We start from the raw sequence: 23,773 nt of genomic DNA, 5'->3' as shown, positions 1-23,773 counted from the left end.
TTTTCAGATTGCAGTCTTGTTCATTTTTCAGTCCTTTGCTATTCTTTTCACTATGACTAACAAACAAAAAATTGTTTGGCAAGATGGGATGAATCCTACCCACGTCTTATATGATGAAACATGTTTTGGGTACAAGTATTTTTTAAACATAGCTGGCATTAGGAACAATGGGGGTGGCTGGCCTTTTATATAATTCAATCAAGTACTACAAATGCTAGTGCTTTTACAATTGATGCTACACTACCCCTTGACCATAAACAATCTACCTTGATTTGCTTGATGTGAATTGATTACTTTCATGTGCGACATATCTACTCAAGATATATATGTAGTACGTAGTATTTGAAGGAATATGGTTAGAAGATTTTTCCTACTTACCACATACACACTTGAGATGTGATATGGAGTACTATTATTCTCTCTCAAAATGTTTGGGGGAACCAAAATGCATATCACAAATGAGTACACACACTAGCACAACCAAGTGAGATAGCCAAGATGAAAGCAACTAGAAAATATAAAGGCCATAATAGGAGAGTTCAAAAAGCCTAAACATTAAGCTATAATAGGAAATATAAGCAACTAGAAAATATAAAGGCCATAATAGGAAATACCATTAAAACTAATCCACCATATTGCACAATAACATGGAATTCAGGCAATAGCATTGCTTTGTCCACACAAAAACATGGCAACATTCATACAGGTGTACCCAGAACAGTTTGTTCAAATTGGTTCAATAAGAGATCTGGAATGTCTGCTTACACTTGCTCTATAAAAGCAATACTAAACTCATCAATGTGGCATCCTTCAACTATGTTCACCTAGTGCATAATCTGGCAAACTCTACATTTTCACAGGCTGGTTGCAAAACAACCACACCATTTGCATGACAACTCAGTGGTAGTTCAGTATCCACCTTTACATACATAGAAAGTGTTTGGCACATGGTTCCAGCGCAATAAATTGGATGGTCTTCCAGTTTGTGGGCACATGGTGAAAGACGAGAGGCCCATACTCACAACACTGATAGGTAAAATACTCAATTTGACACCCATTGGCCTCGTATGAGAAATAAATATGGCATAAACAGCTGAAACTGCAAAGTTTAGGACACCTCTATTCCTCCAAGTCCAGTGTGGATGACCACAGGCTTTAGTTTTCTTCATGCAACAGGACAAGTTTGACGCAAAGGATAAATGGGAATAGGGACACAGGAAGAAGGGAAGTGGGCAGTCAGTAAAGCTTTTCAAAACAGCCTAAAAGCGCTCCGCGCATAGATATCTTGCTGCCTGCAATGCAAAATATGTGAGTATAATGTCTGCACCGGCACGCTTGATACAGAGCAAAGACTCCAAGACTGCTTTCTTTTCATCCAGCATCCCTTGGGCAGCTGCAGCTTTAATCATTGAATATTCCCCAGAAACCTTGCGAACCAAGCACAAGTAAAAAGTCAGAACAAATATGGTTCACATAGGGTTAGCTATTCTAAGCAACACTAAACAACTTTATGATCAGCTTTTACCTGGTATGCTGAGATAGGCAGTGACGAAGAATCTCGAAGAAGCCGGATCACATCTAAATATGGCATTGCTGGTTTGACCTGCACTTAAATAAGATGAACAAATGAAGCTTCTTACAAATGCCTTCGTTCTCATAGCAAAATCAACTCCTGCTAACTTTATGTACAGTGAACAAACACTAATTAGCTGCATAAGCAAACCCTTACTTAAAACCAAACATGATCTACTAATGCATTGCCACTCAAATCATCCTTTCATCTAGGTTGGAATTTCTCCATGTTTAAATATAGAGAGACCATACCATCAAAATATCTGCCCCTTCTTCTTCATCTGTGCGTGTCTCAAGCAGAGCTTCTCTGTAGTTACCTGGATTCATCTGGTACCTGCCAACAGATGAAGGTGACAATGACTGCAAAAGGTACAGGTAGACAGGTAGATGTATGCATGTTGTAAATCCAATTTGAAACTCTTACGTCTTTTTATCACCAAAGCGAGGATTTGATTCAAGTGCCTCCCTAAAAGGCCCATAGAAAGCACTTGCAAACCTGTTTATGAAGGTCATGTTGCATCAATATTCAACCCATGAGGAAACAACTAAATATAGCACAGAGCTTTACTTCACCGTGTTTAGGGTAAAAAGCTAATAGTTCATTTCAAAATGTAGGCCTTAGAAACCCATGTGACAGGTCCCATAACTCATAAAGACAGACCAACACTCAACAACACACTTTCTTGATCTTAGATATGTGTCAAGGCACATACTTCGCTGTATAAGACATGATTGACACATCTTGAAAACCTTCTGCATCTAGGGCCCTCCGAATTGCACCAACACGCCCATCCATCATATCACTTGGGCTAACCACATCTGCTCCGGCTCTAGCCTGTGATGCAAAGCACACACAAAAACCTGAGGCATACCCTGGTGAAAGGTACAATTCCAAACTTCTGTAACTACTGACTTGCAACTAAAGCCATTGAGCAGGATCCTCAAAGATAAAGACCTGTGCGACCGCTTGCTTACATAGCTGAAGCACTGTCTCATCATTCATTATTACACCTGAGCACAAAAACTGAATCTTAGCTAAGCATAGCACAGAAAATCATATAGGAATCAGCATAACAAATGGAGAAAAATACACAGACCATCTGATCTCACTATGCCATCATGTCCATCTGATGAATATGGGTCCAGAGCAACATCAGTATATATGACCTATATACACAATGGCAAACTTAAAACCAAAGACGGTTGATGTCACTAAGGAAAACTATAAATAGAAGAAAGAGCAATCAGCCATACGATATCTGTAAACTTGTCTTTCAAAAGCCGTATAGATCTTGGCACAATCCCATCTGGGTTATATGCTTCATCACCAGTTGCTGACTGTAAAACAGCCCAGTAAGCGCACAAGTCATTGGTCTGTGAAGATCATTATACCATGCACGTAGAAGAAAGTAGAACAAGTAAGGAGACGATGGCAAGCACAGGGTGGCCTGCACCTGCAGTGTGGATGGAGGAGCCAGGCTAGTTTACCTTCAATGCATCTGGCACTTTTGGAAACAGCACAACACTATTCACACCTACATCTCTAGCCTTGTAGACCTGCACAAAGTCAGTGATACTCAGTGTTTGAAGCACAGGAACACAAAGTGATTTAGAGAAATGTTTGCATGCTTTCCATGCCCTCCCCCTAAGAAAAGGTGCCAGCTCATGCATGTTAGAGGTTCTTATAACAATATTAGAGATTAACTATGTCACCTCTTCAACCAGACCATGCCTCCAACCAAGGCGATAGCATCCTGGCATTGCTCCAATAGGAGTGTTCTCCTCACCTAAAATATATGCACATGCCAATGCAATGCAGTTAAAAAAGTTCATCTGGAGAGCCAATTTTAAGTGCAAATAAAGCACTTACCTTCATGTATGAAGAGAGGAAGAATAAAATTTGCAGGTGTCACTGTGGTTTCTTGACAAGCTGCCCGCAGAGCTGGAGATTTCCTGTTTCGACGAGGGCGTTTCATCAAATTCTGGAAACTTACAGAAACATATTTTAGAAAACACATCAGATCAACAAATACCATTTTGTTAGCATACCAAAAAAAAAAGATGAAATACTGTCTTGAACTTTCAGATCGTGTACTGCTGTAAAAGAACCAAGTTCAAAAACTTATCCAACACACTTACACTCCCGCATCTGCACACGGTCTAATTTAATCCAGATATGCAAGCTTTGGTCTGTTCAGGATTGTATGCTCCTACTTACTACTTAAATAACTTTACAGCATGCTGCAATCTCTTAAAGCTTTATACTAGTAGGGAAGTGTAGCCTATTTGATGCAGCAGTTCCATTGCTTGGTGAAGAATGAGGGTGATATGAATGATTTCCTTGAGAAGGTGGGGATCATCACCAAAATGAGAAATGTAAATGAGATTTCTAATGATTTGATTAAACCTTACCTAAGATTTTCAATAATAATGACTATAGTTTTCGTACCTTTAGCTTTAGCCAAAGTGACATTGCAACTGGCAATGAAGGATTTGACATTGGCATGCAAGCGTACAGTCTATGTGATACAAGCAAAGGCAAAAGGAACAAGGTCAAATGTGGGCATTAAATTGAAAGCCTCGACCTTATAAGAATATCATTATGGTCTTGATTTGGAGGACAATGCTCCTTCTACTAACTTTTCTTGTAGGGATCACTCCCCAAGCCCCAACTCTTCTTTGTCTCTTACTTATTCACAAGGTGAATCTTAGTTGGAGCACTTTGCTGATGAGGTTGGTCACCTCTCAATTGAGGAAAGACTATCCACTTGGGACGCAGCCAAAGGTTCTCTTCACAATGAAGCCTAGTGGTTGATAGGTTTGTACAATTCATTTTTGTGCGAGTCTGATTTCGTCTATACGCATCCTGTTATGCAAGGACCAACTGTAAGTTACCATTCATTTAGACCCACATTGGTACCAGTATGGTTTTAGAGAAAACTGTGTATAGAGATGTTCCACAAGGTAATCCTTCATCCTCTATTTCAATTGAGTATGAGTTTGGTACTTCCCATTCGCCTTCACATTCCCCACCCCTCCCTCCCACATTTACTTCACATTTAGATGCCCCTTCATTCAACTTAGATCCTTATTGTAGACCTACAATAGGTTATCCAATCTTAGAACACATTGTCTTTGATGCACATCAAGGTTTAAGGCCATCACTAGACACTCAAAAGGTATAGCACTTTGCACCCTGGTACATCATTAGCAACTTCTTTGAATGAAACAAGGAAAAAAATCACCTCAACATTTAGATCCGATTCTGCCTCCCCAATTTACCCTAAACATGGACCATGTTCTGATGTCGATGGTCAGTCTCCTTTGAAGGAAAAAGGGAGAGGTACACTCACACCCTCACAAAGACCCCTTGGCACTTCTTGCCTAAAAAGAATAGGTTTTTTACATTTTACCAAAAACTTGGACATGTAGATGACAATTGTTACTCAAAGGCCAAGGATCTTAGAACCACACCCAAAATTACCTTATCCCCAGCTAAGGGTCTTCTAACCATACCAAAGCTAAATCCAATTCCCATTCCTAAACCAACCTTGGCCCTTTTGATAGTGGTAATGCCACTTCAAGGGGGAGAGGGGGCCTTTCTCAAGGAGGTAGCGCAGTTTCTCCACCCCATGGTATCCGTGTTCATCAATGACTAGCCACCAGTGCAGCGGATCTTGGATCTCCTCCTCAATCAGTGCCTCATATCATCTCTAACTCATTCAGTCATTACCTTCCAGTAGATTAGTCTCTTAGGAGTCCTAGGTCACCCTTAGGAACCTTAAGCCAGTTTGCTTTAGACTTGGCTGCACCTTTTCAATTCTTCTACTACACACTTCCTTTTTTCATTTACTTCCGATGTATCTTGCTCTAACAACATCTAAAGCATCCAAATATGAAACATCTAGTATGCTGATTTCTCTATTGATCTTTCATGTTGGGTTTTATATTTTGGTTTAGCACTAACATTCCACGTCCTATACGGGCTGAAGGTTTGTTTTTCAGTTCTTGCCTTGGTGAATATTGCCTCCATCAGCATGGAGACAAAGACAGTATATTCCCTCTTGAGATCAGGTCTTGCGTATCCTTCTTCTCTAGGCAAATATCTTTCTTTTCTTTCAAATGAGGTGTTTTAATCATTTATCCATCATTTTCTGCACTTCTAGTTTATTTTTCTTTTACCATGATAGGTGGACTATTACAATGGTGGTTGTGCCTTTGTATTCTTGATTGGCATAGGATCCATCTCCCAAGGTTGAGTTTCTGGCATGCCTATGACACTTGGTCAACATTGGAGCCCTCTCTTGAGATCAAGTAAGGGCACATCTCGACTACCTTGGTAGTTGCCTTTTCCCTACTCTTCCAGTTGGAGAGGATCAAGTCTTCCTCCTCCATCCATTCGATCTATTTGCATGGTGGACTAGTATCTTGGCACTTCTCGACTAGCATGGAGCCCTCTCCTAAGCTTGAGATTTGGGCTTTCCTACGCCACTTGATCAGCATTGAAGCACTCTTTTAGATTGAGTACGGGCATGTTCTGCGTACCCACATGATTGATTCTCCTTTGGCTATTTTGGCTAAGATGTATCAAGCCTACCTTCATCTTCATCATCCAATTCATCATGGTTCTCAACACCATATGAAGGGTGACATCAGGTTCTTTCTCCTTCAGCATCAACATACATGGTCAAGGGGGGATCTCGACCATTTCTTGGTATTCTATAGGGTTCCAACATTTGTCTTCAACATCAGCCTCTCTTTCCTGTTATACCTTCCCTTTGCATTGCATGATCACCATCATCTTTGTAAAAGGGTGCTTGGAAAAGCGAACAATTTTCCCATGAGGGACTCTCTCCAAGTGGCACCTCTTGCATGTGTATTCTCATCATGTAGCATCACTCTTTGCATCTCATTGTGCAAAGCATCCCAAAGCAGATCCTAAGTTGTTTCCACAAACAATTCTTTCACCACATTATCACCACACCTATATACTTATTCTCCCTTCTCCCTCATCACCAACACTCTCAAGTAGTCAAGTTAACTTGTTTGTTTTGTGATGTATTCGATCTAACCATCCCTTTTTTTTCTCCCCTGGGCATTGTTATTTTCTTCTCCACTAAATCACTTTTTTTAAAGATTAAAAAAAAAAGTTCAATGTGTTTCAATCTACCTTTGTAGGTCTTGATCCTTTGTCCAATACCTTGGCCTATCTAGGGTGATCACTTGGGCTCCCTTGGTAAGATAACCATTGCCTCTATTGTCTTGGTAGACCATTGGAAGCTAACGTGCACCCTCTATCCAATGCCCTAGTTGCTTTGGGGTGAAATACCTTGGGATAAAAATGGGCTTAAGCTTATCTTCCAATCCGTTCTTGATTCTAGTTTTGGGATTGAGAGGGCGCGTTAAGCTAAAAATGCATTACAAACTAATCAGCACTTTACATCAGCACCCTGCAGCGTCGAGACGTACTTGGAAGTGTGTTGACAGTGCTAGCCCCCACTTGCCAACCATGATACTCTGCGCCTTCGGCTCGTCATGTATAAAGTCCCCCTTTCATGAATATGAGCTTTACCCTTAAGATTGACCATTTTGCGAACTTTGGTGCCATGTCATGTGCATTGAGGTGTGTGTTGAGTGCGTGACAGGTGTGAAAGAGAATATGGATCTAGAGCATAACGCTGACTTATGGAGAATGGAAGTCGGTAACATGACTCATAGTGACATAGACAAAAAGACAAATTGTTCCTCAAGTGAATTAGGTTCCATGATGTAGGCTTAGACTCATAAACACAATCTTGAGCTGACCATGAAAGAGACTCAAAATGAAGTACAAAGTACCAATAGCATATATACAAAAGTGAACCAAGTACATGCCTTTATAGCTTTTCAGCTTCTCCACTCTCCTCATTATGCATATGGGATTCAAGACATCTCTTCCAGAAGCATACATCATTTGTTATTTCTCAACACCTCCCCTTAAATGATGAGTCTCTACACTTACTGGCTTTTGCCCCCCTAACATGATAATATGGCCCGGGAAACTAGCTCATAGGTAGCCTAGTCAAGTTAAAGCTTGAGACTTTACATCTTTGGCAAAGGTTTTTACAAAGCAAATCCACTATGGAAACAAATTCCTAGAACAATCTATAAGAGTTATTGATGATAGAGAAAGTATCTTTTTCTTCTTCTTCATTCATGAATTGACTTTGGTGGTGGTCATTCTGCATCTACTTTGAGGAGTAGGAACTGGGATTCCAAACTTGTCCTGAGTTGATCTGAGCTCAAGTTGAGCTAGGTAAGAGTGAATTGAAGCTGGAAGATTAGTGCCATGCCCGACTGGGCTCTAATACCATGAAAGAGAATATGGCTTTAGAGCATAGCACTGACTTATGAAGGAGATGAAAGTCGGTAACAAGACTCATAGTGACATAGACAAGAAGGAAAATTGTTCCTCAAGTGAATTAGGTTCCAAGATGTAGGCTTGGACTCATAAACACAATCTTGAGCTGACCATGACAGAGACTCAAAATGAAATACAAAGTATCAATAACATATATACAAAAGTGAACCAAGTACATGTCTTTATAGCTTTTCAGCTTCTCCACTCTCCTCACTGTGCATATGGGATTCAAGACATCTCTTCCTGGAGCATACATCATTTGTTATTTCTCGACAAGGTGCATGTTGAGTTGGGAAACGGTGTTGGGACACGACGCATTGCGATCTTGCGAGATGCCTCCAAGGGGTTACAGGCATGCCCCACAGGGGATTTCAAGGGACGGATCTGTAAAGAAAATACCCTAACACAGAAGTAAAAAACAGAAACCATATAACAAAGCACAGACTGATAAAAAAACACAGTTAGGGTTAGGGTTAGGGTAACTCAAAGACAATGAACACAGTGAATAAATGAAATGATATGATAACTAATAATTCAATGCTCATACAACAAACACACTATACAGTGAGTGAATACTGAACCTCGAACTCCTGTATCTCAAGGATTAGGGCAGGGATAATGAGCAGGAGAGAGTATCGTACTCCGAACGAATCCTGAATCGTAGCAAGGCAGCCTCTGAATGTTGAACACCAACAAACGCAGCAGTGAGAAGCTAGATCTAGTGCAGACAACAGTGAGAAGAGAAATACTAAAAACGCAGGCAACAGGTGAGAGAAAGACTAAAAACGCAGACAGGACAGCCTGCAAGAGAGAGAAAAACTAAAAACGCAAGCTACAGGTGAGAGAAAGACTAAAGACGTAGGCAAAACAACCTACAAGAGAGAGAGAGACTAAAAACGCAGGCAGGACACCTTGCAAGAGAGAGAAAAACTGCAGTGGCTGTAGCAAGAGAGAGAAAACTATCAGGGCAGCAACTGGGGTTCTACAAACGCAGCAGTTTGTTGACGTAGCAGTCGGTACGACAACAGTGCATATGATCAGCAATTAGTCGCCACGTAAAAACAACAGCAATCAGCATGTGGAGGGCTGAAAGCAAGCGCCAAACTGTAAGGAACAGTGATGGACAGCAAGGGCTGAGATGTCTCTCGCGAATGGGGTGTGGGCACCAAGCTGATAACACCTGAAACCTGCAAAAACGAGATTAGGGGGAAGAGTGGAGGGCTAGCTGCCAATTTATAGAAAATTAGGGTTCTAGTTCCTCTTCCACTTATCTCTCTCGATCCGCTTCCCGTTTTAGGGTTTTGGCTAAAATAAGCCTAAAATAAGCATGTTTTGGGGCTGTTTAAGTGGCTAAGAGCAATTCTTAGCACAATACCCCCTCTCAGGCCCAAAATAGAGCGAGAAAAGTAAGCCAGCCTAAATTTTGATTTACCCCAAGGCGTCCCACCCCAAAGTAGCCAAGGCATCAGACAAAGGGTGGACGTCGGCTGCCTAGTGGCCTACCAAGACTACAAAGGCAATGGTTATCTTACCAAGGGAGCCCAAGTGATCACCCCAGAGAGGCCAGGGCATTGGACCAAGGGTGCTCAGCAGCTGCCCAAGGGCCTACCAAGTCCTACAAAGGCGGATGGAATCAATGGACTTTTTTTTTTTTTTATGTTTTGAAAATACATTAAGTAATATAAGAGCAACAGCTGATTAAGTGACAGATAGGAAAAGATAAAGAGAGTTTTAAACCCAAGTCAAGCACAAAACTAACAAACCAATCCCTCGCACTGACTAGGATAAGTGCCTAAGGATAAGAACAAGTGTATGCATGTGTCAATCATGTGGTAAATATATGGAAAGGCAAAAAAGAGGATGGTGGGCTTAGCAAGACAAGCAAAACAAGCAAGCAAGCAAGGGTAGGGAAACTGTTGTTAGGAGAACTACCCATGTGTTATGCTACGAATATGGTGGATCCTAGAGTCGACCGCTCCAAAAGACCAAAAAGGGATAAATCGCACAGATGCATGTATACATGAACAGAATGCCAATGCATGGGGTAATGCAAAGGAAGATGCAAGATGTCATGCTCATGCAATATGCTATGCAACGGTTCCACTAGGACAGTGCCCTTGTAGGGGAATTGGTCACTTGTCCAAGTGTCCTTTTACAATCAGGTCATCTTTACGGTACAGATGAAGTTACAAATGCCCATAATACAATATAAAAGAATAAGTAAATGTAATGTCTAAAAATTGTAAGCATCATCACTATCACGATCAAGAGTAGAAGCCACCCCCTGTCAAATTGGAAGAGAAACCAAGATGGAAGCACCCTCTCTCCGTCAAGCTGAAGAAGTAGGGGAGGATATACCCAAGCCGATCCTGGGTAGCAATTAACCGCTTTGGTCAAGATATCATCAAAATTATCTGATGAAGGCACAAACTCTAGGCGAATAGTGCTTAGCTCAACCTGCTCTCTGGGAAAATGGAAGTGGACTCCCACATGCCGTGTCTGTGGTGTGATGATCGGATTGCCCGCAAGGGCAATGGTACTCTGGTTGTCGCAGTAGACAACTGTGGGAGAGTCACATGGAAAATGAAGCGTTGCCAGTAAACTCCTCAGATAGATGGCCTCGGTGGTGCTATCAAAGAGAGCCCGATACTCGGTCTCGGCCGTGGAAACCGCCGCCCTCTCTTGCTTACGGCTAGACCAAGAAATGGGAGTCGTGCCCAAGGTAAAGAGGTAGCCGCCATGGGAACGCCGAGTGTCAGGATCTCCTACCCAATCAAAATTAGTGTACCCTTGCAAACATAAACCAGAACCATATGTTAAGCCATAAGAACATATGCTGTGAAATACTGACTGAGTATGCTAATTGAGTAAGCTAAATCTGGCCTAGTGTGAATTAACCAAAGAAGTTTTTCTACAACAAAATGATAGGTGTGTGCATCGAAGGGTTGCCCTAGGATATCCTTCGACAAGTGAAGAATAGGATCAAGAGGCTTGGCCATTGGCCGTGTCTGATCCGAAGTGGTAAGCTTACCTATCTTGTGATCAGACGTGTGTGTACGTACAACACCTGAAGACTCTAAAATGAAAAATAACAGGCCGAGAGCCAAAAATACCTCATAGAGGGTCTTCTAAGAAAGAGCCGCAGTCGGGCACCGGTTGAGCATATATACCGAAGTGTTAACAACCTCGAACCAAAGGGGCTCAGGAAGCTCTGCAACGAACAGCATAGAGCGTGTCATTTCCATGACTGTGCCATTTCCAAATTCATAGAATGTGGACATGGTAGTCTTTGAAACAATTCCTTCCACAAAATTAAAGTATTTCTTAGGAAGTTTATTTAGGAACAATGTGACCTGATCGTCAGAGGACTTGGGAGTCTCCGTAGTGGAGAATTCAGCAAGGAGACGCCGATATTCAACCAACTTGACTTTCAAGTCATCCCGGTCAGTGATTTTAAAAAGCTGAAGCTCACAGTCAAGATGAATACGACGGGTCGTATCCCGGGCCGCATAGCAATCAGTCAACTGTGCCCATCGCTCTGACGCTAAGTCAAAATGCTAAAGTTGATAATGAAACTCAGGCAATAAGCCCAGCATCAACTCAACAATAACGGAGAAATTACTAGCCTTCCATAAGCGGACAACCTTGTATGGAACAAATGCGGGATTGGGTTGGGGTTCCAATCCCTACACAAGATCCCATAGGTTCTAAGAGTCAATGACACGTCTCATCAAATTCGACCAAGTGGTAAAGTTTGACCCGTTAAAACGAGTCTTATCATTAAATGCATTCTTGGCAGGAGATGAGCTAGAACCATGAGGTGCCGGGTAGGTGGTATAAGATGATGGTGGAAAAGATGATGGAGGTGGGTATGTCTGATAAGAGAAAGACGGAGCGGAAAGAGAGAGGTAGACAGAAGAAGGGTGTGAGTATTCAATAAGTCTCGATTCATACGGAGCCATTGGAACATGAATGTTTCCATAAGGTGCCGGTGTAGGTGGAGACACTGGGACATGGTAGTCTTATCCAAAGCGAGGCTGGAACACAGCAGGATGACCAAAAGATCCACTAGACAATGTCATGGAGGCAAACTGTGGAGGCAATTGATCCACACTCGGGAAAGACTGAGTGGGATACCCAGGCTGCAATGATCCCAAAATTGTGTATGAGGTAGGTGGAACACCACCCGGCTGAGGGAAGGATGAGGTCCTAAAGAATGTGCCTATGTTTTCATAACCCCCCGATATGATGTGCAGTGCGACATGAGATGTCTGAAATGAAAATGTAAATGGTGTAAATGGAAGTGGTGAAGCAACGAAAGAATGTGGTGGGATGGATGGGTTTTGAAAGTGAGATGTATAAGGTGCATATTCTCTAAGTTCATTTTTATCATTTAAAGACTGAAAATGAAACTGTAAAGATGATGATGCACCATGTAATGAAGTGAAAGGAATACTAAATTCATTTTGATTATGTGAAGTAGACGAAAAAAAAATAAGGGCAGAAGAAGAGATACTTGACTTTTTCTTATAATTCTTGCGACGTATTTTAACATACAAGAATTGATCCTCAAGAGAACATTTTCGGTAATCAACAGACTCGTCTCTTTCTTCCACATGATCTCTATCAGTATATTGCAAAATAGAAGAGGTAAAAGAAAAAGACACAAAAGACAAATCAAAAGTACCTTGCACCAGAGAGAATGAAAGAGTCTGAAAATTTGGAAAATACTCCAGATCTTGCTCTCCAAGAGGGGGGCCCATCCTTGATGAAGGTCTCGACGACCCTACAACATCATCAAACTTACGCGCAACATCCGAGAAGTGAAAATCATGCATACCTTTATTCAGAAGCTTTTCTTAAAGGGCAATTGTTCGGTCAAGCTCGTCAATCTTCTTTTGTCAATAGGCTATGATTAGTTTATATTCTTCAGAGGTCAGCTTGCCTGTCTTTTCTTCCATGTACTCAAATGTGTCATCCGCTATGTCGGAACTTTGTGGAGCAAGCTGATCGGCCCACTCGCTCGGTCCTTGGCGTAGGCTGTTCTAAAGACTGAATCGGTGTTGATATATTCGAAGTATTTTAAACCAACTGTTGTTATTGCTTCTTGCGAAGGGCTCTCAGATCAAAGACTTAAGTTTCTCAGAGAGTACCAAGCTCTAATACCATGTAAAGAAAATACCCTAATACAGAAGCATAAACAGAAACCGTACGACAAAGCACAGCCTAATAAAAGAACACATTTAGGATTAGGATTAGGGTAACTCGAAGACAATGAACACAGTGAATAAATGAAATGATATGACAACTAATAATACGATGCTCATGCAGCAAACACACTGTGCAGTGAATGAATACTGAACCTTGAACTGTTGTATCTCAAGGATCAGGATAGGGATAATGAGCAGGAGAGTGTATCGTACTCCAAACGGATTCCAATCGTAGCAAGGCAACCTCCAAATGTCGAACACCAGCAAACGCAACAGTGAGAAGCTGAATCTGATGCAGACAGTAGTGAGGAGAGAGAAAGACTACTACAACATGGTCTACAACTGTCAACCAACTTCCCACTACCGTCAATGATTATCTGTCATCATCTTCAAGCAATTACCTTGCAACATTGACCAATTTCAACCCCCATGACTATTGCGTTTTAGTTTCCAGCCCACTACCCTGTCATTTTCAGGGTCGGCTTGTTTTGCATTTGAATTTGTACCATGTTGTTTTTGTGTTTTTCATCACCTTTCTTTGTCAATCTTTGCTCCGATTGGTGGTTACTGCATTCAGGATCCATCTTTGGTGGACAACACACATGGAAACCTCCCTCTACCTACTCCCACAAGAGCCACCTACTATTGATTTGCCCTTGAGCATTCTATATATTCTCTCATCCATTTACAACATTGATCCATTCACTTCAAAGTTCTCTTTCTCTTTGTTTGTGTTTACGTTTTGAGTTTTAAGTTTTGTGATTTGTGTTTAGGGTGATTGCATTTATTGCATTAATATTTAAGTTTTATTGCGTTTTAATTGTATTCATACATTCTATGTTTTCCCTAGCATATCTTTTGTCCAATCCATTCAGTCCGTAGACTCAATATGGTACAAAACATACACAATAAAATACCAGATAAAATTCAATGTTTTGTACAATCATTAAAAAATACATAGGAAATTGAGAATTAGTCTACCAAATACTAATTGTTCTAACATTAGTCTTAGTTTAAACTTTTAAAAACCACAAATATAGATAAGAGTCAAGTTTCAAGTTTCAACAATAATTCATATGGATGTGGATGACAAGTGGTTGAGACAAAATATAAACTTCAATTTCAAAATGGAAAACATCTACAATGGATCAAAAACGAGACTTCAAATCTAGCTCTAATGATGGCGGCAAGTCACAAGTGCCATGTGTAAATACAAAATAGTAGAAGATACAAATGTCAAAAAGACAAAAGGTTACTAGTCAAATAAGTCCTCAAATCCATCACTCAAATGAGTCTCATGCTCATTACTAGATCAATCAGATGTGCATGGAACAAAATCCTCATTGCTAAGGGGATTGTCATGCACATCATACGCTAGCTCTCGAAGAGGAGCATCGCCCGAAATACATACAATCAAAGTAGAAGAGCTCCAAGAACCACACCTCATGTAGATCAACTACAATACCTCGAGAATTGGTCCACCATCCCCTACCAGTACTTAATGCCCAATGATCAATCTCTTCTAGCTCCATATAGATCTCTCTAAAGATAACATCATGCTCTCTCTCTCTCTCTCTCTCTCTCTCTCTCTCTCTCTCTCTCTCTCTCCACACTTTTTAATGTAACCCCTATTAACTTAAATTTATCTATACTTACATGACAATTCTAGTTGAGATATATGAGATGACTTTTAAAATTGTTTTTTTGAATTTAGAATAAGCATTAACTCAAGTTTGAAATTACCTATCATGCTATCAACATCTAATGTATATCTCTAAGCATGCACAAGTTAGAACAACAATAGGTAAGTCATTCTAGCTACCTCGTACTAGGTTTATTTTAGACCTTGGTGTGTACAAGAGAATAAGTTGACCAATTTTTTTCACACATACCAGATGAGCAATCCCATTCAAGTTAACAATATCATTTCAACTTTCCTCTCTTATTTTCTTCGACTACTATTGTTACTGAAGGCCCACAAGGTGAATTACACAAAGCAAATTCATCTAAGTAAGCCATCTTTTACAAATTGAATAATTGATACCCAAATGACTTTCACCAAAATAGTGGCTTAATCAAGGATATCCTTTTCTAGCAATCGGAGCTAGGAAAAGAGATCTCCTTTGATCTCCATAGTTTATTAGCTCCTAGAAGAATATGTGAGAGTGCGCAGCAGAAGAAGAGCACGAACACAGCGGAGAGGAGAGAGAAAGCAGAGAATGAAGGAAGAAAGTCTGCACTTGACTGAGATGAATGCTGAATACACTGGAATGGACAAAACAGTCCCTGCACGCAGCCCGGAGCGTCAGTGAGGGAACCAGGACAGACTGGAAGCAGAGGCAACACCAATGCCGGAGATGGAGATGGAGGGAGCAGTGCTGTACCTGCAGAGAGCAATACTGGACTGACTGGGGGGGCTGCTATAAATAGCCCCCAGGCCAGCAAACTGGCCGACCAGCCAAACTGGCTGACCTGGCCAGATTTGGCCGACCAGCCAGATCTGGCCGACTCTGGCCAGATCTGGCCGACTGCCCAGAAAAATGGGCAGTCAGCACAAAAACAGCCCAGTTTGGGCTGGAACAAAACCAGGACTGCATGCTGAACAGAAAATGTCCTGACAGAGCTCCTCTGTCTCCTGTCAGACTCTGACAGGAGCTCACAACCAGGAGATGACAGACTGAGACTGAAAAAGAGCAGGCTAACAGAATAAACCATGCAAATCCTTGTCATTTGGCCATAGCACTTGCTGCCAGTGCCATCTACAATCGGTCTAGCTATGACAAAGCATGCATTGTATTGATCCTTATGAAGCTTCTCCTTCACTTGAAAATGCAATGTTGTAATCCATACACGTATCAACCTTATCTCAATGCGAATCTCACTCTCCTATCCAATTACAAAAATCCTGAAATAAAGGACTGCCACAAGGCACTAAACAGTTAACAAATATCCCCTAAACAATGCAAATTTTACCATAACATCCAGTGATCACGACTTTGAGTGACTATTATTGCCACATACATCGTGATCTAGTCCTCAATCTCGCCTCTATTCTAAAATTCACAAGATTTTGGCTTGCTAAGTGACACATCCATCAAAGTTACATTAGTCTCCCCAACCATCCCCTATCTCAAACAAATCCAACATGGCAAGAACACATTCCAAGGCAGATGATCACTCAAAAAAGATACAATTATGTGATGAAATCATTGGAAATAATGGAAACAGGCAACCACACAATTTAGAAACACAACCATAATGCTGCAAAAGATCCTTTGAAACACCAATAGCTACTTCAAACGATTACATTACCTCAACTAGGAGAAAAAACCCCATCGTGAATCCACATCTTGATAAGGTCTTCCATGGATAGAAGTTTCCCTCTTTGTATGAAATGGACAAGGGAATCTCATATTGGCACATACCTGCTTATACTAGCTCTGCCTCAGAAGCTTCAACAAAGGTCATCTTCCCCCTATGGCTGGGCATACCCTCTCCAAACATACCTATCCACCTTCACACCCCAAGCAAGCTTTACAATGAGACTACACCAATAAAAATATCAGCCAATCCCAATCCCTAATTAAGAGATCCATCCTACATCCTCTCCAGTCCCATATAAACCTTGAAATGCATACTAAGGTCCCTAGCCTAGAGGGGGTGGTTATGCACAAATTGCACATTTTGCCAACCTAAGCATCATGTTGTCTGCCTTGCTTCTCCCAATCTTAGCAACTCTCAAACCATATCGAATCCATGGTAGGACCACAACAACAAATTCAAAGCTCCAATTGTTAGAAACTATTTGCCAATAGCATTTGTCCCATGGAGAATTGAGTCACCTATTTCCAATTGTAACTTCTCACACATCCCCATAGACATTGGCTGAGACTCTCCCCCTTTTAGTGCATAATCATCTCAAAAGCTTGATCTTTTGAGGTTCATTTGACAAAAAAGAGCATCAGGTCTAGTCAAACCAGATAGTCCTTGTTTAAGTAGCAAGAATGTTGAGATAAACCAGTTGGATAAAACAAGCTAAGCATGCTCTCAATATGGTTTGAAACTAAGGTCGTAAGTGACTCGTAATTCTAGCTCTATGTGGTCATAAGCTACTCATTGACACTACACCACAAAATGCATCGGCTGACCTATTTCCAGCCACAACCCACTTAAACGCAAAGCTCAGGGTAGCAATTAGTGTTAAGACAACTCCGAGATTAGAATACATCAGAAGTAACAAATCTTCAGACACATTAGAATACATCGGACATAACAAATCTTCAGATAGAAATGCATTGGCTGAACTATTTCCACTGGAACCCCACTGAAACGCGAAACCTCAGTGCAGCGATGCAGTAGTGTTAAGACGACTCTGAGATTCCAGAATACATCCGAAGTGACGAATCTTCAGATAGGCTTTCTAAATTCATGGCATTTCCTGCTATTCAGGAAAAGGGACAGAAGAAAACAGAAATGGGGCCCATTTGCGTTCTCTCTCAATTTTTGAAGCTTGTAGACACGACACGTTGTGTGAGAGCCTTACTTACCAAAGGTGCGAGGACAGGGGTGCCCTGTGGAGGCTGGCCTTTGACAGGGGGAGGGGGAGCAGGGGGCGGGTTCCCAGCCACAGCGGCAGCCTCGCATTCTTCAACAGTAAGCTTTCTCGTGGACACGGATGGCTCTGTCGCGATCGCGCGCACGGCAACGAGCTTGGTGCAGGGGCGGGCCGTCGGAGGGCACCCCGACGAGGAGGAGGATGCGGAAGACAGGCACGACAAATTGGTTATGGAATGAGAAGAGGCGAGCGACAGGGCAGAGGCAGAGGAGGTCAAAGATGCCAAGGCCGCCATCGCCTCCCGGTTGCTTCTCACGCTCGGTGGATACAAGAAGAAGATAAACTTGGGAGGTATTCACGCGAATAATGATAATACGGAAATGTCAGTGAGATAAGGTAGCTATTTACTGTTGAGCCCTTTTGCCGAACAGCCTGACACCCCTGCCTCCACATTCCAATTTCCCACCCAAAAAACAGCGCCAAATCGGCAACTTTTGCGAACACGCTAAATGCTACAAAACGCACGACAATGCTGATCATTGCTTTTGGTGCGTTTCTAGAAGGAACTGCGAGAAACATGTGCTTAGGTCACAGGTGTGTTATCCTTGCCACTTGCGAGTCCTCAATTCCGTCATACGATGCGCATTGCGCGCACATGACCAACCATGTGGTCCATCTCGAAGTGCCCAGTACATCTAAAGACCCTGTGACACGTGTCACACTACGGTGAGGCAAGAGTGTTTGTAGATTTTGCGTATGTGGTTTCTCTATCATAGTGAAAACCACTTTTAAACTTCACTTTCCATTGTGGATGTTTGACCAATGACAACCACTAACCACGCCACTTCTACCGGCGCTTCATATGCATGACAATGCCAATTTGATCAAAACTTTTACGACACTAGTTTACCCCCGCCATAGTTGTACCAAATCCATCAATTATGTGCAAAATTTTATATCGTCAAGATCAACTACAAAAAATTTGCTTTGATTATGATGCAATCATAAAATGGGAAGAGCGAAAGAGGCCATCTACCAATTGTGAAAGCCTTGGCCAAAGCATGCGGTGGACGGGTCACAAAGTGCCCTAAGTTGTTACCTTATGCCTTATGGGCTGATCGCACTACTCACAATGTGACTACAAGTTATATGCCAGGTTGATGTATGGGCAGAAGCCAGTCATGCCTACAAAGACTTGCACACTTACTTGGAGTGCTTTACTATGGCAGCAAGAAGAGATGACTAGAGAATATCTTTTAGCTCTTCATATTCGTCAGTTGGAGATAAGTTTTTCTTCTTATTCTTTTAGTCTCAAGCTGCTTATAAGGTGCGCAAGTCTTAAGCTGCCCAAATGGTGTGCACATGACCAACTGTGTTCATGTGCAAAAGTGGCCATAGCTTGTTGCTTTTGATGTGGTACGCAAATAGGCGTATTATCAACAATTAACTCCCCCTACCTCAAGAATTATGCAAAAAGCATGTGTTGCATGGTCTTACCATTATGGTAACTGGAATCCCATGCCACATGTCACACACACCATAATCTCCATAGCAGCCACCCTAATACTTTGATGTCATAGCACTACAACTTTGTCTATGACCATAAGATGGCCATGACATGCTTCATGCTTCCTCCCTTTCAATGAATTGCTACCAAGTGCATCTTCACAAATTTTTGCTCATCCATTTCATTTTCTCTGACCTCATTGCCATGCTCTTTCTATTGTGTTGAGTCTTCGCCATTCTCTAGCCACCATGGCCTTCTTGTTTAGATTGGTTGCATGTGTTGAATTCTCCTCAATTGGGATGCATTTGTTGATCCTCCTCCATGCACATCTTGTCTATGATCATTTTCAACTACACATGTCAGATCAATGAATGATTAAATAACAACACCTTGCATGTGGATTATGTAGCATTTATTTTGCAAGGCCTATGTGTGTTGTGATCATCCTCCTCCTCCATGCTCATCTCTTTTCACAATTGAGTTAGCACCATTGAGTGGTGTGCATTGATCCTCCTCCATGCTCATCTATTGTGATCACTTTTGATTGCACATGTCAAATTAACCAAAGATTAAAAAACATCAACATGTGTGCAAACTAGGCCACACTTATTTTGCAAGGCTTGGCAAATGTGCTTTGTCTGCTCTATTATTCCCCAACTGTGTCATGCATCAATTCATGAAAATTCACAATGTCTACTCTATTATTCGTCATTGACTTATGCATCGATTCATGATAATTCACGCCATGTTAGATTCATGAAAATTCACAACATGTCATATCACTATAACAATGTGTTTTGATGCTCGCATTTTTCATCCCTATTATAATCATCGCCAATGTCCTTCTACTACACGAGGCTGCATGCCAAATTGCGGGGGTGATTGTGGACGACTCTTATCCATGCATTGCAATCACCAAATTCTCCAAGTATACAACTCTTATTCTTTTCTTTTGATAGCAAAGCATTCAATTCAAGTGCTTGCGATGAGAATGCCATGGAAGTAATTGTAGCACCATGAAGGTCCGTGCATATGATATACAGATATGGTTGCACTTTATTGATTGAATGGGAGCCTAATCGAATTTGCATTTGGCACCATTAAGTTTCACATTGCATGTATGGTCACGTTTAATCGAAGCATCATGTGTACCTGCATGAGCTTTGAACTTCCTAGCTCATGCACATGTATCTTCTATTATAACTTGTCGTATGAATGAGCTAGAATCTACAAGTGAACATGTCTCAAGTGAACTGACGTACAAGTTATTGGGAAAGCTTTGTTGTATGTGCTATAATTGTACTTTCAAATTGTTATTGGAGGTGTTGTGTTTTGCCTAAGTGTGGTCTCTTTAAAATCATGGCTCTATCAACACAATTGTGTCCTCAACAATGGTTCCACCATCATCACAAAATGATTCTTATGCTTAGATTTCTTGTCAATTCTATCCCTCAACAGTTGCTTTGTCATCATTATAAATTATTGTTATGGTTATTGTTCTTACTATATGATGCTTTTCTTTTTGTGTTTAAGGGTTCATCAAGCTCAAGACTTATGGTTACATAATATGTGGCTCATTCAAACAATGAAACCACAAGAATGTTATTAAGATTGAATATGATTGTTATCTACCTTGAAGATGGTTTGTGAGCTTGTCGAATGTGTGAGAAATTGTACATGATATATTATCTACTTGTGAGCCTGTTGAATGTGTGAGCAATTGTACATGATATAAAAACTTATTACCTACCTTGAAAGCAGTTGCTTGGGAAAACATAAGTGATAGATTTGTGATTGCTTATGTGCACTTGATTCATTAAATGAGAGCCTAATAAAATTTAACTTTAGCACCATTAAGTTCTATTCATGTATTGAGATTGCTTATATTCATTTGATTTATTGAATGGGGATGCAATCAAATTTACATTTAGCACCATTAAGTTCCATTTATGTATTGGATGATTACATGTACTTGATTAACTAAATCAGATTGCTTACATGCAATTTATTGCTTGCAAAGAAAAAAACATTGTTTGCTTACACTTGATTGCTTGCAAAACAAAAGTGATTGCTTACATCCACTTTGGTGATTTGAATGGGAGTCTTATCTAACTTGCATTCAAGAATTGGATGCCTTGCATGTTCTTATATGAACACCTTCGTATGTCCTTTTAAGTCCACATTCAATTGAAACATCACATGTGCTTGCATGAGTTTTGATCTTGGTAACACCTGCAAGTGCATTTTCTATTCTAACTTCTTGTGCAAATCAATTGGATTCTACAAGTATATATATATATAAAGTGAACTTGTTGAACTTGCTATTGGGAAACAATTTGCATATACATTATTATCATTATTTCAATTCCTACTTAATATTCTTGTTAAGGACCTTGAATAATGGTGGCTTGCGATACTAAAACTAGTGAGCATTTGTACAGGATACAAGTGCAAAATCAAATATTTGTGTAAATTAGTGTTTACATTACTATTACTCTAGCTTATTGTCCATTATTCTATTTGCCAAACTTGCATCCAGATACTACATAGCACATAAACCTTTGCATAGGTTTAGAGCAATGTAATTTTTATGATGTTGAGGTATTTAGTAGAGAATCATTTAAACATGACAATGTAGTTTCCTAAATCTTTTAGTGCATAAAATTATTATAGGATGAGGAGAAAATGGAAGGTGAAAACCCATTCTTTCAACCATGCACTTTTGCTCCCTTTCAATTGCATTTGCCTCCATCCTCTTGGCTGCACCTAAATCCTAACTTTCTAGTTCTCTGTTTAACAACAACATTGTGAAGAGCACGCAAGCATCCACAAATTGACCATTTCCTTTTGGCTCATCCTTTTAGAATCTCATGCATGAGGTGCTATTGGAGTAGGCTCCTTCATCCCCTCTTCTAGTGCATTCACCTACTAATGACAATCCAAGACGTGCCAACTTATTCTTCATCATCAAGTGTTGTAGACCCTTCCATCCAACCAAGAGCACCATCACCTTCCCCACCCTAAGCCTACCTCTAGTTTCATAGACCATCACATCCCCCTTAGAGGGATGCTAACAACCAACTTACTCCTATTGCTACCACCATGCAAGTGGCACCAAGGAAGCTACCATCATGTTAAAGAAGAAAGAGCAGAAAAATATTGAACACCCTCCCTCATCCAAAAATTGCTAGGTTTGTATGAGGACAAATGGATTTCACTAAACAAGGGTAACTTTAAGGTGAAACATTGGGTGGACATTGCACATGAGCTTAATAGTAGGCATGGTACCTTATATTTGTGTCCATTGCATATGAATTTAATAGTAGGCATGGTCCTAGTCGAATGTGAAGCTTTCTCAACTTTGTGCAATCTCTTAAATGGTAGTGTAGCATTGATTTCTCCAAATGGGAGAACATGAAAAAACATATATGAAAGAAAAGAATAAAGAATCTTGGTCAAATGTGGAGCCTTTCAAATGGGAGTTTTTCAATAGGATGGATGATTTGTTAGGAAGCACACTGCATGGTCGAGGCTTGAACGATGACTTCATATGAGAAGACTATGTCCATTGGGATGTGGTTTCCTTGGTTGACAATGAAGACAATGCACAAGGAGATAAAGATAGTGGTGTGTCTCGTCCCCTAGGAGAGGAGTTGATGTGAGGACATGAACACATTAATGAGAGACAACAACAATGATGAGGGAGTTCCTAGCCTAGCCACTGGTCGTGTGATACAGGGATAGAAGATTAAGATGTAGAAAATAATGGTTGCACTCAATGGATTGGGAGCTTCCATGGAGTGCCATGTTGGGGCATTAGCAAAGGCTTTACAATGTATGGATATTTGCCACATTAAATTAGATGAGAAAAGGCTTAAGATGCAACTCAAGATTATAGAGCTCCTTGCTCATTCTAGATCTTATATATCAAACAGTCAACAAAAGCAAATGTTTTTGCAAAATGGAAATAAGTCTTATAGATGTGCAGCTTCATTGTACCAGCAAGATTTGAGATTAGAGATGTTTATGTATTATTGTGTTTTAGTGTTGCTTCATTTTCCTTTAATAAAGGGAAATATCATGTTTGTGAAGCATTTATATGCATCCATGGGAGTTTGTGCAAACAATACAAACATGTAAAAGAAAAGATTTTATGAACACATCCTTAAATCAAAGGAATAAAACACTTAATTTTTAATGCAATAGCAATGAGACCAAACCATTATCTAAAAGAAATGGAATGGATATGATAATGCAATGATAAATTTCAATGAAATACTAACTTTATGCATATAAAATGTCATTACATGAAAGAGGTCATTGTAATGAAATGTTTATTACGTTGAAAAATGTTATGCAATGGAAGAACCAAATATAAGGTATCAAGAAATTTGCACATGGTGGGACCACTCAAACACGGCTTGATGCAAGGTTTGACCCTCTTTCGTCTTAGACTTTGTGACATTGCAAATATAAGGTATCAAGAAATTTGCACATGGTTGGACCATTCAAACACGACTTGATGCAAG

The 23,773-nt window shown here is 40.6% G+C and overlaps 1 protein-coding gene across 1 annotated transcript; it reads right to left on the bottom strand.

The window, feature by feature from the left end:
• Positions 1-709: 709 nt before the first annotated feature.
• On the bottom strand, positions 710-18,186 carry LOC148041790 (delta-aminolevulinic acid dehydratase, chloroplastic-like). Its single transcript, XM_087682441.1, has 12 exons — positions 17,730-18,186; positions 3,443-3,554; positions 3,286-3,359; positions 3,061-3,129; positions 2,827-2,910; positions 2,670-2,739; positions 2,528-2,583; positions 2,286-2,407; positions 1,997-2,068; positions 1,825-1,906; positions 1,526-1,603; positions 710-1,427 (listed from the first exon to the last, which is right to left on the bottom strand). The coding sequence occupies exons 1-12, from the start codon at positions 18,030-18,032 to the stop codon at positions 1,260-1,262; spliced, it is 1,290 nt and encodes a 429-aa protein (XP_087538567.1). The 5' UTR covers positions 18,033-18,186; the 3' UTR covers positions 710-1,259.
• Positions 18,187-23,773: the final 5,587 nt, after the last annotated feature.

Source organism: Lygodium microphyllum, chromosome 1 (assembly GCF_053477565.2).
Source record: "Lygodium microphyllum isolate KBCC chromosome 1, Lygodium_microphyllum_v1.1.10, whole genome shotgun sequence".
In the NCBI taxonomy this organism is placed as follows: domain Eukaryota; kingdom Viridiplantae; phylum Streptophyta; class Polypodiopsida; order Schizaeales; family Lygodiaceae; genus Lygodium; species Lygodium microphyllum.
The sequence above is the reverse complement of the archived record's forward strand: the minus strand, read 5'-3'. Positions and strand labels throughout refer to the sequence as shown.

Coding starts and splice junctions, on each gene's coding strand:
- LOC148041790 (XM_087682441.1), bottom strand. CDS start 18,032: ATGGCGGCCTTGGCATCTTTGACCTCCTCTGCCTCTGCCCTGTCGCTC. Junction 3,360..3,442: donor TCCTCTCTTCATACATGAAG/GTAAGTGCTTTA, acceptor CATATATTTTAG/GTGAGGAGAACACTCCTATT. Junction 2,911..3,060: donor AAGTGCCAGATGCATTGAAG/GTAAACTAGCCT, acceptor GCTGTTTTACAG/TCAGCAACTGGTGATGAAGC.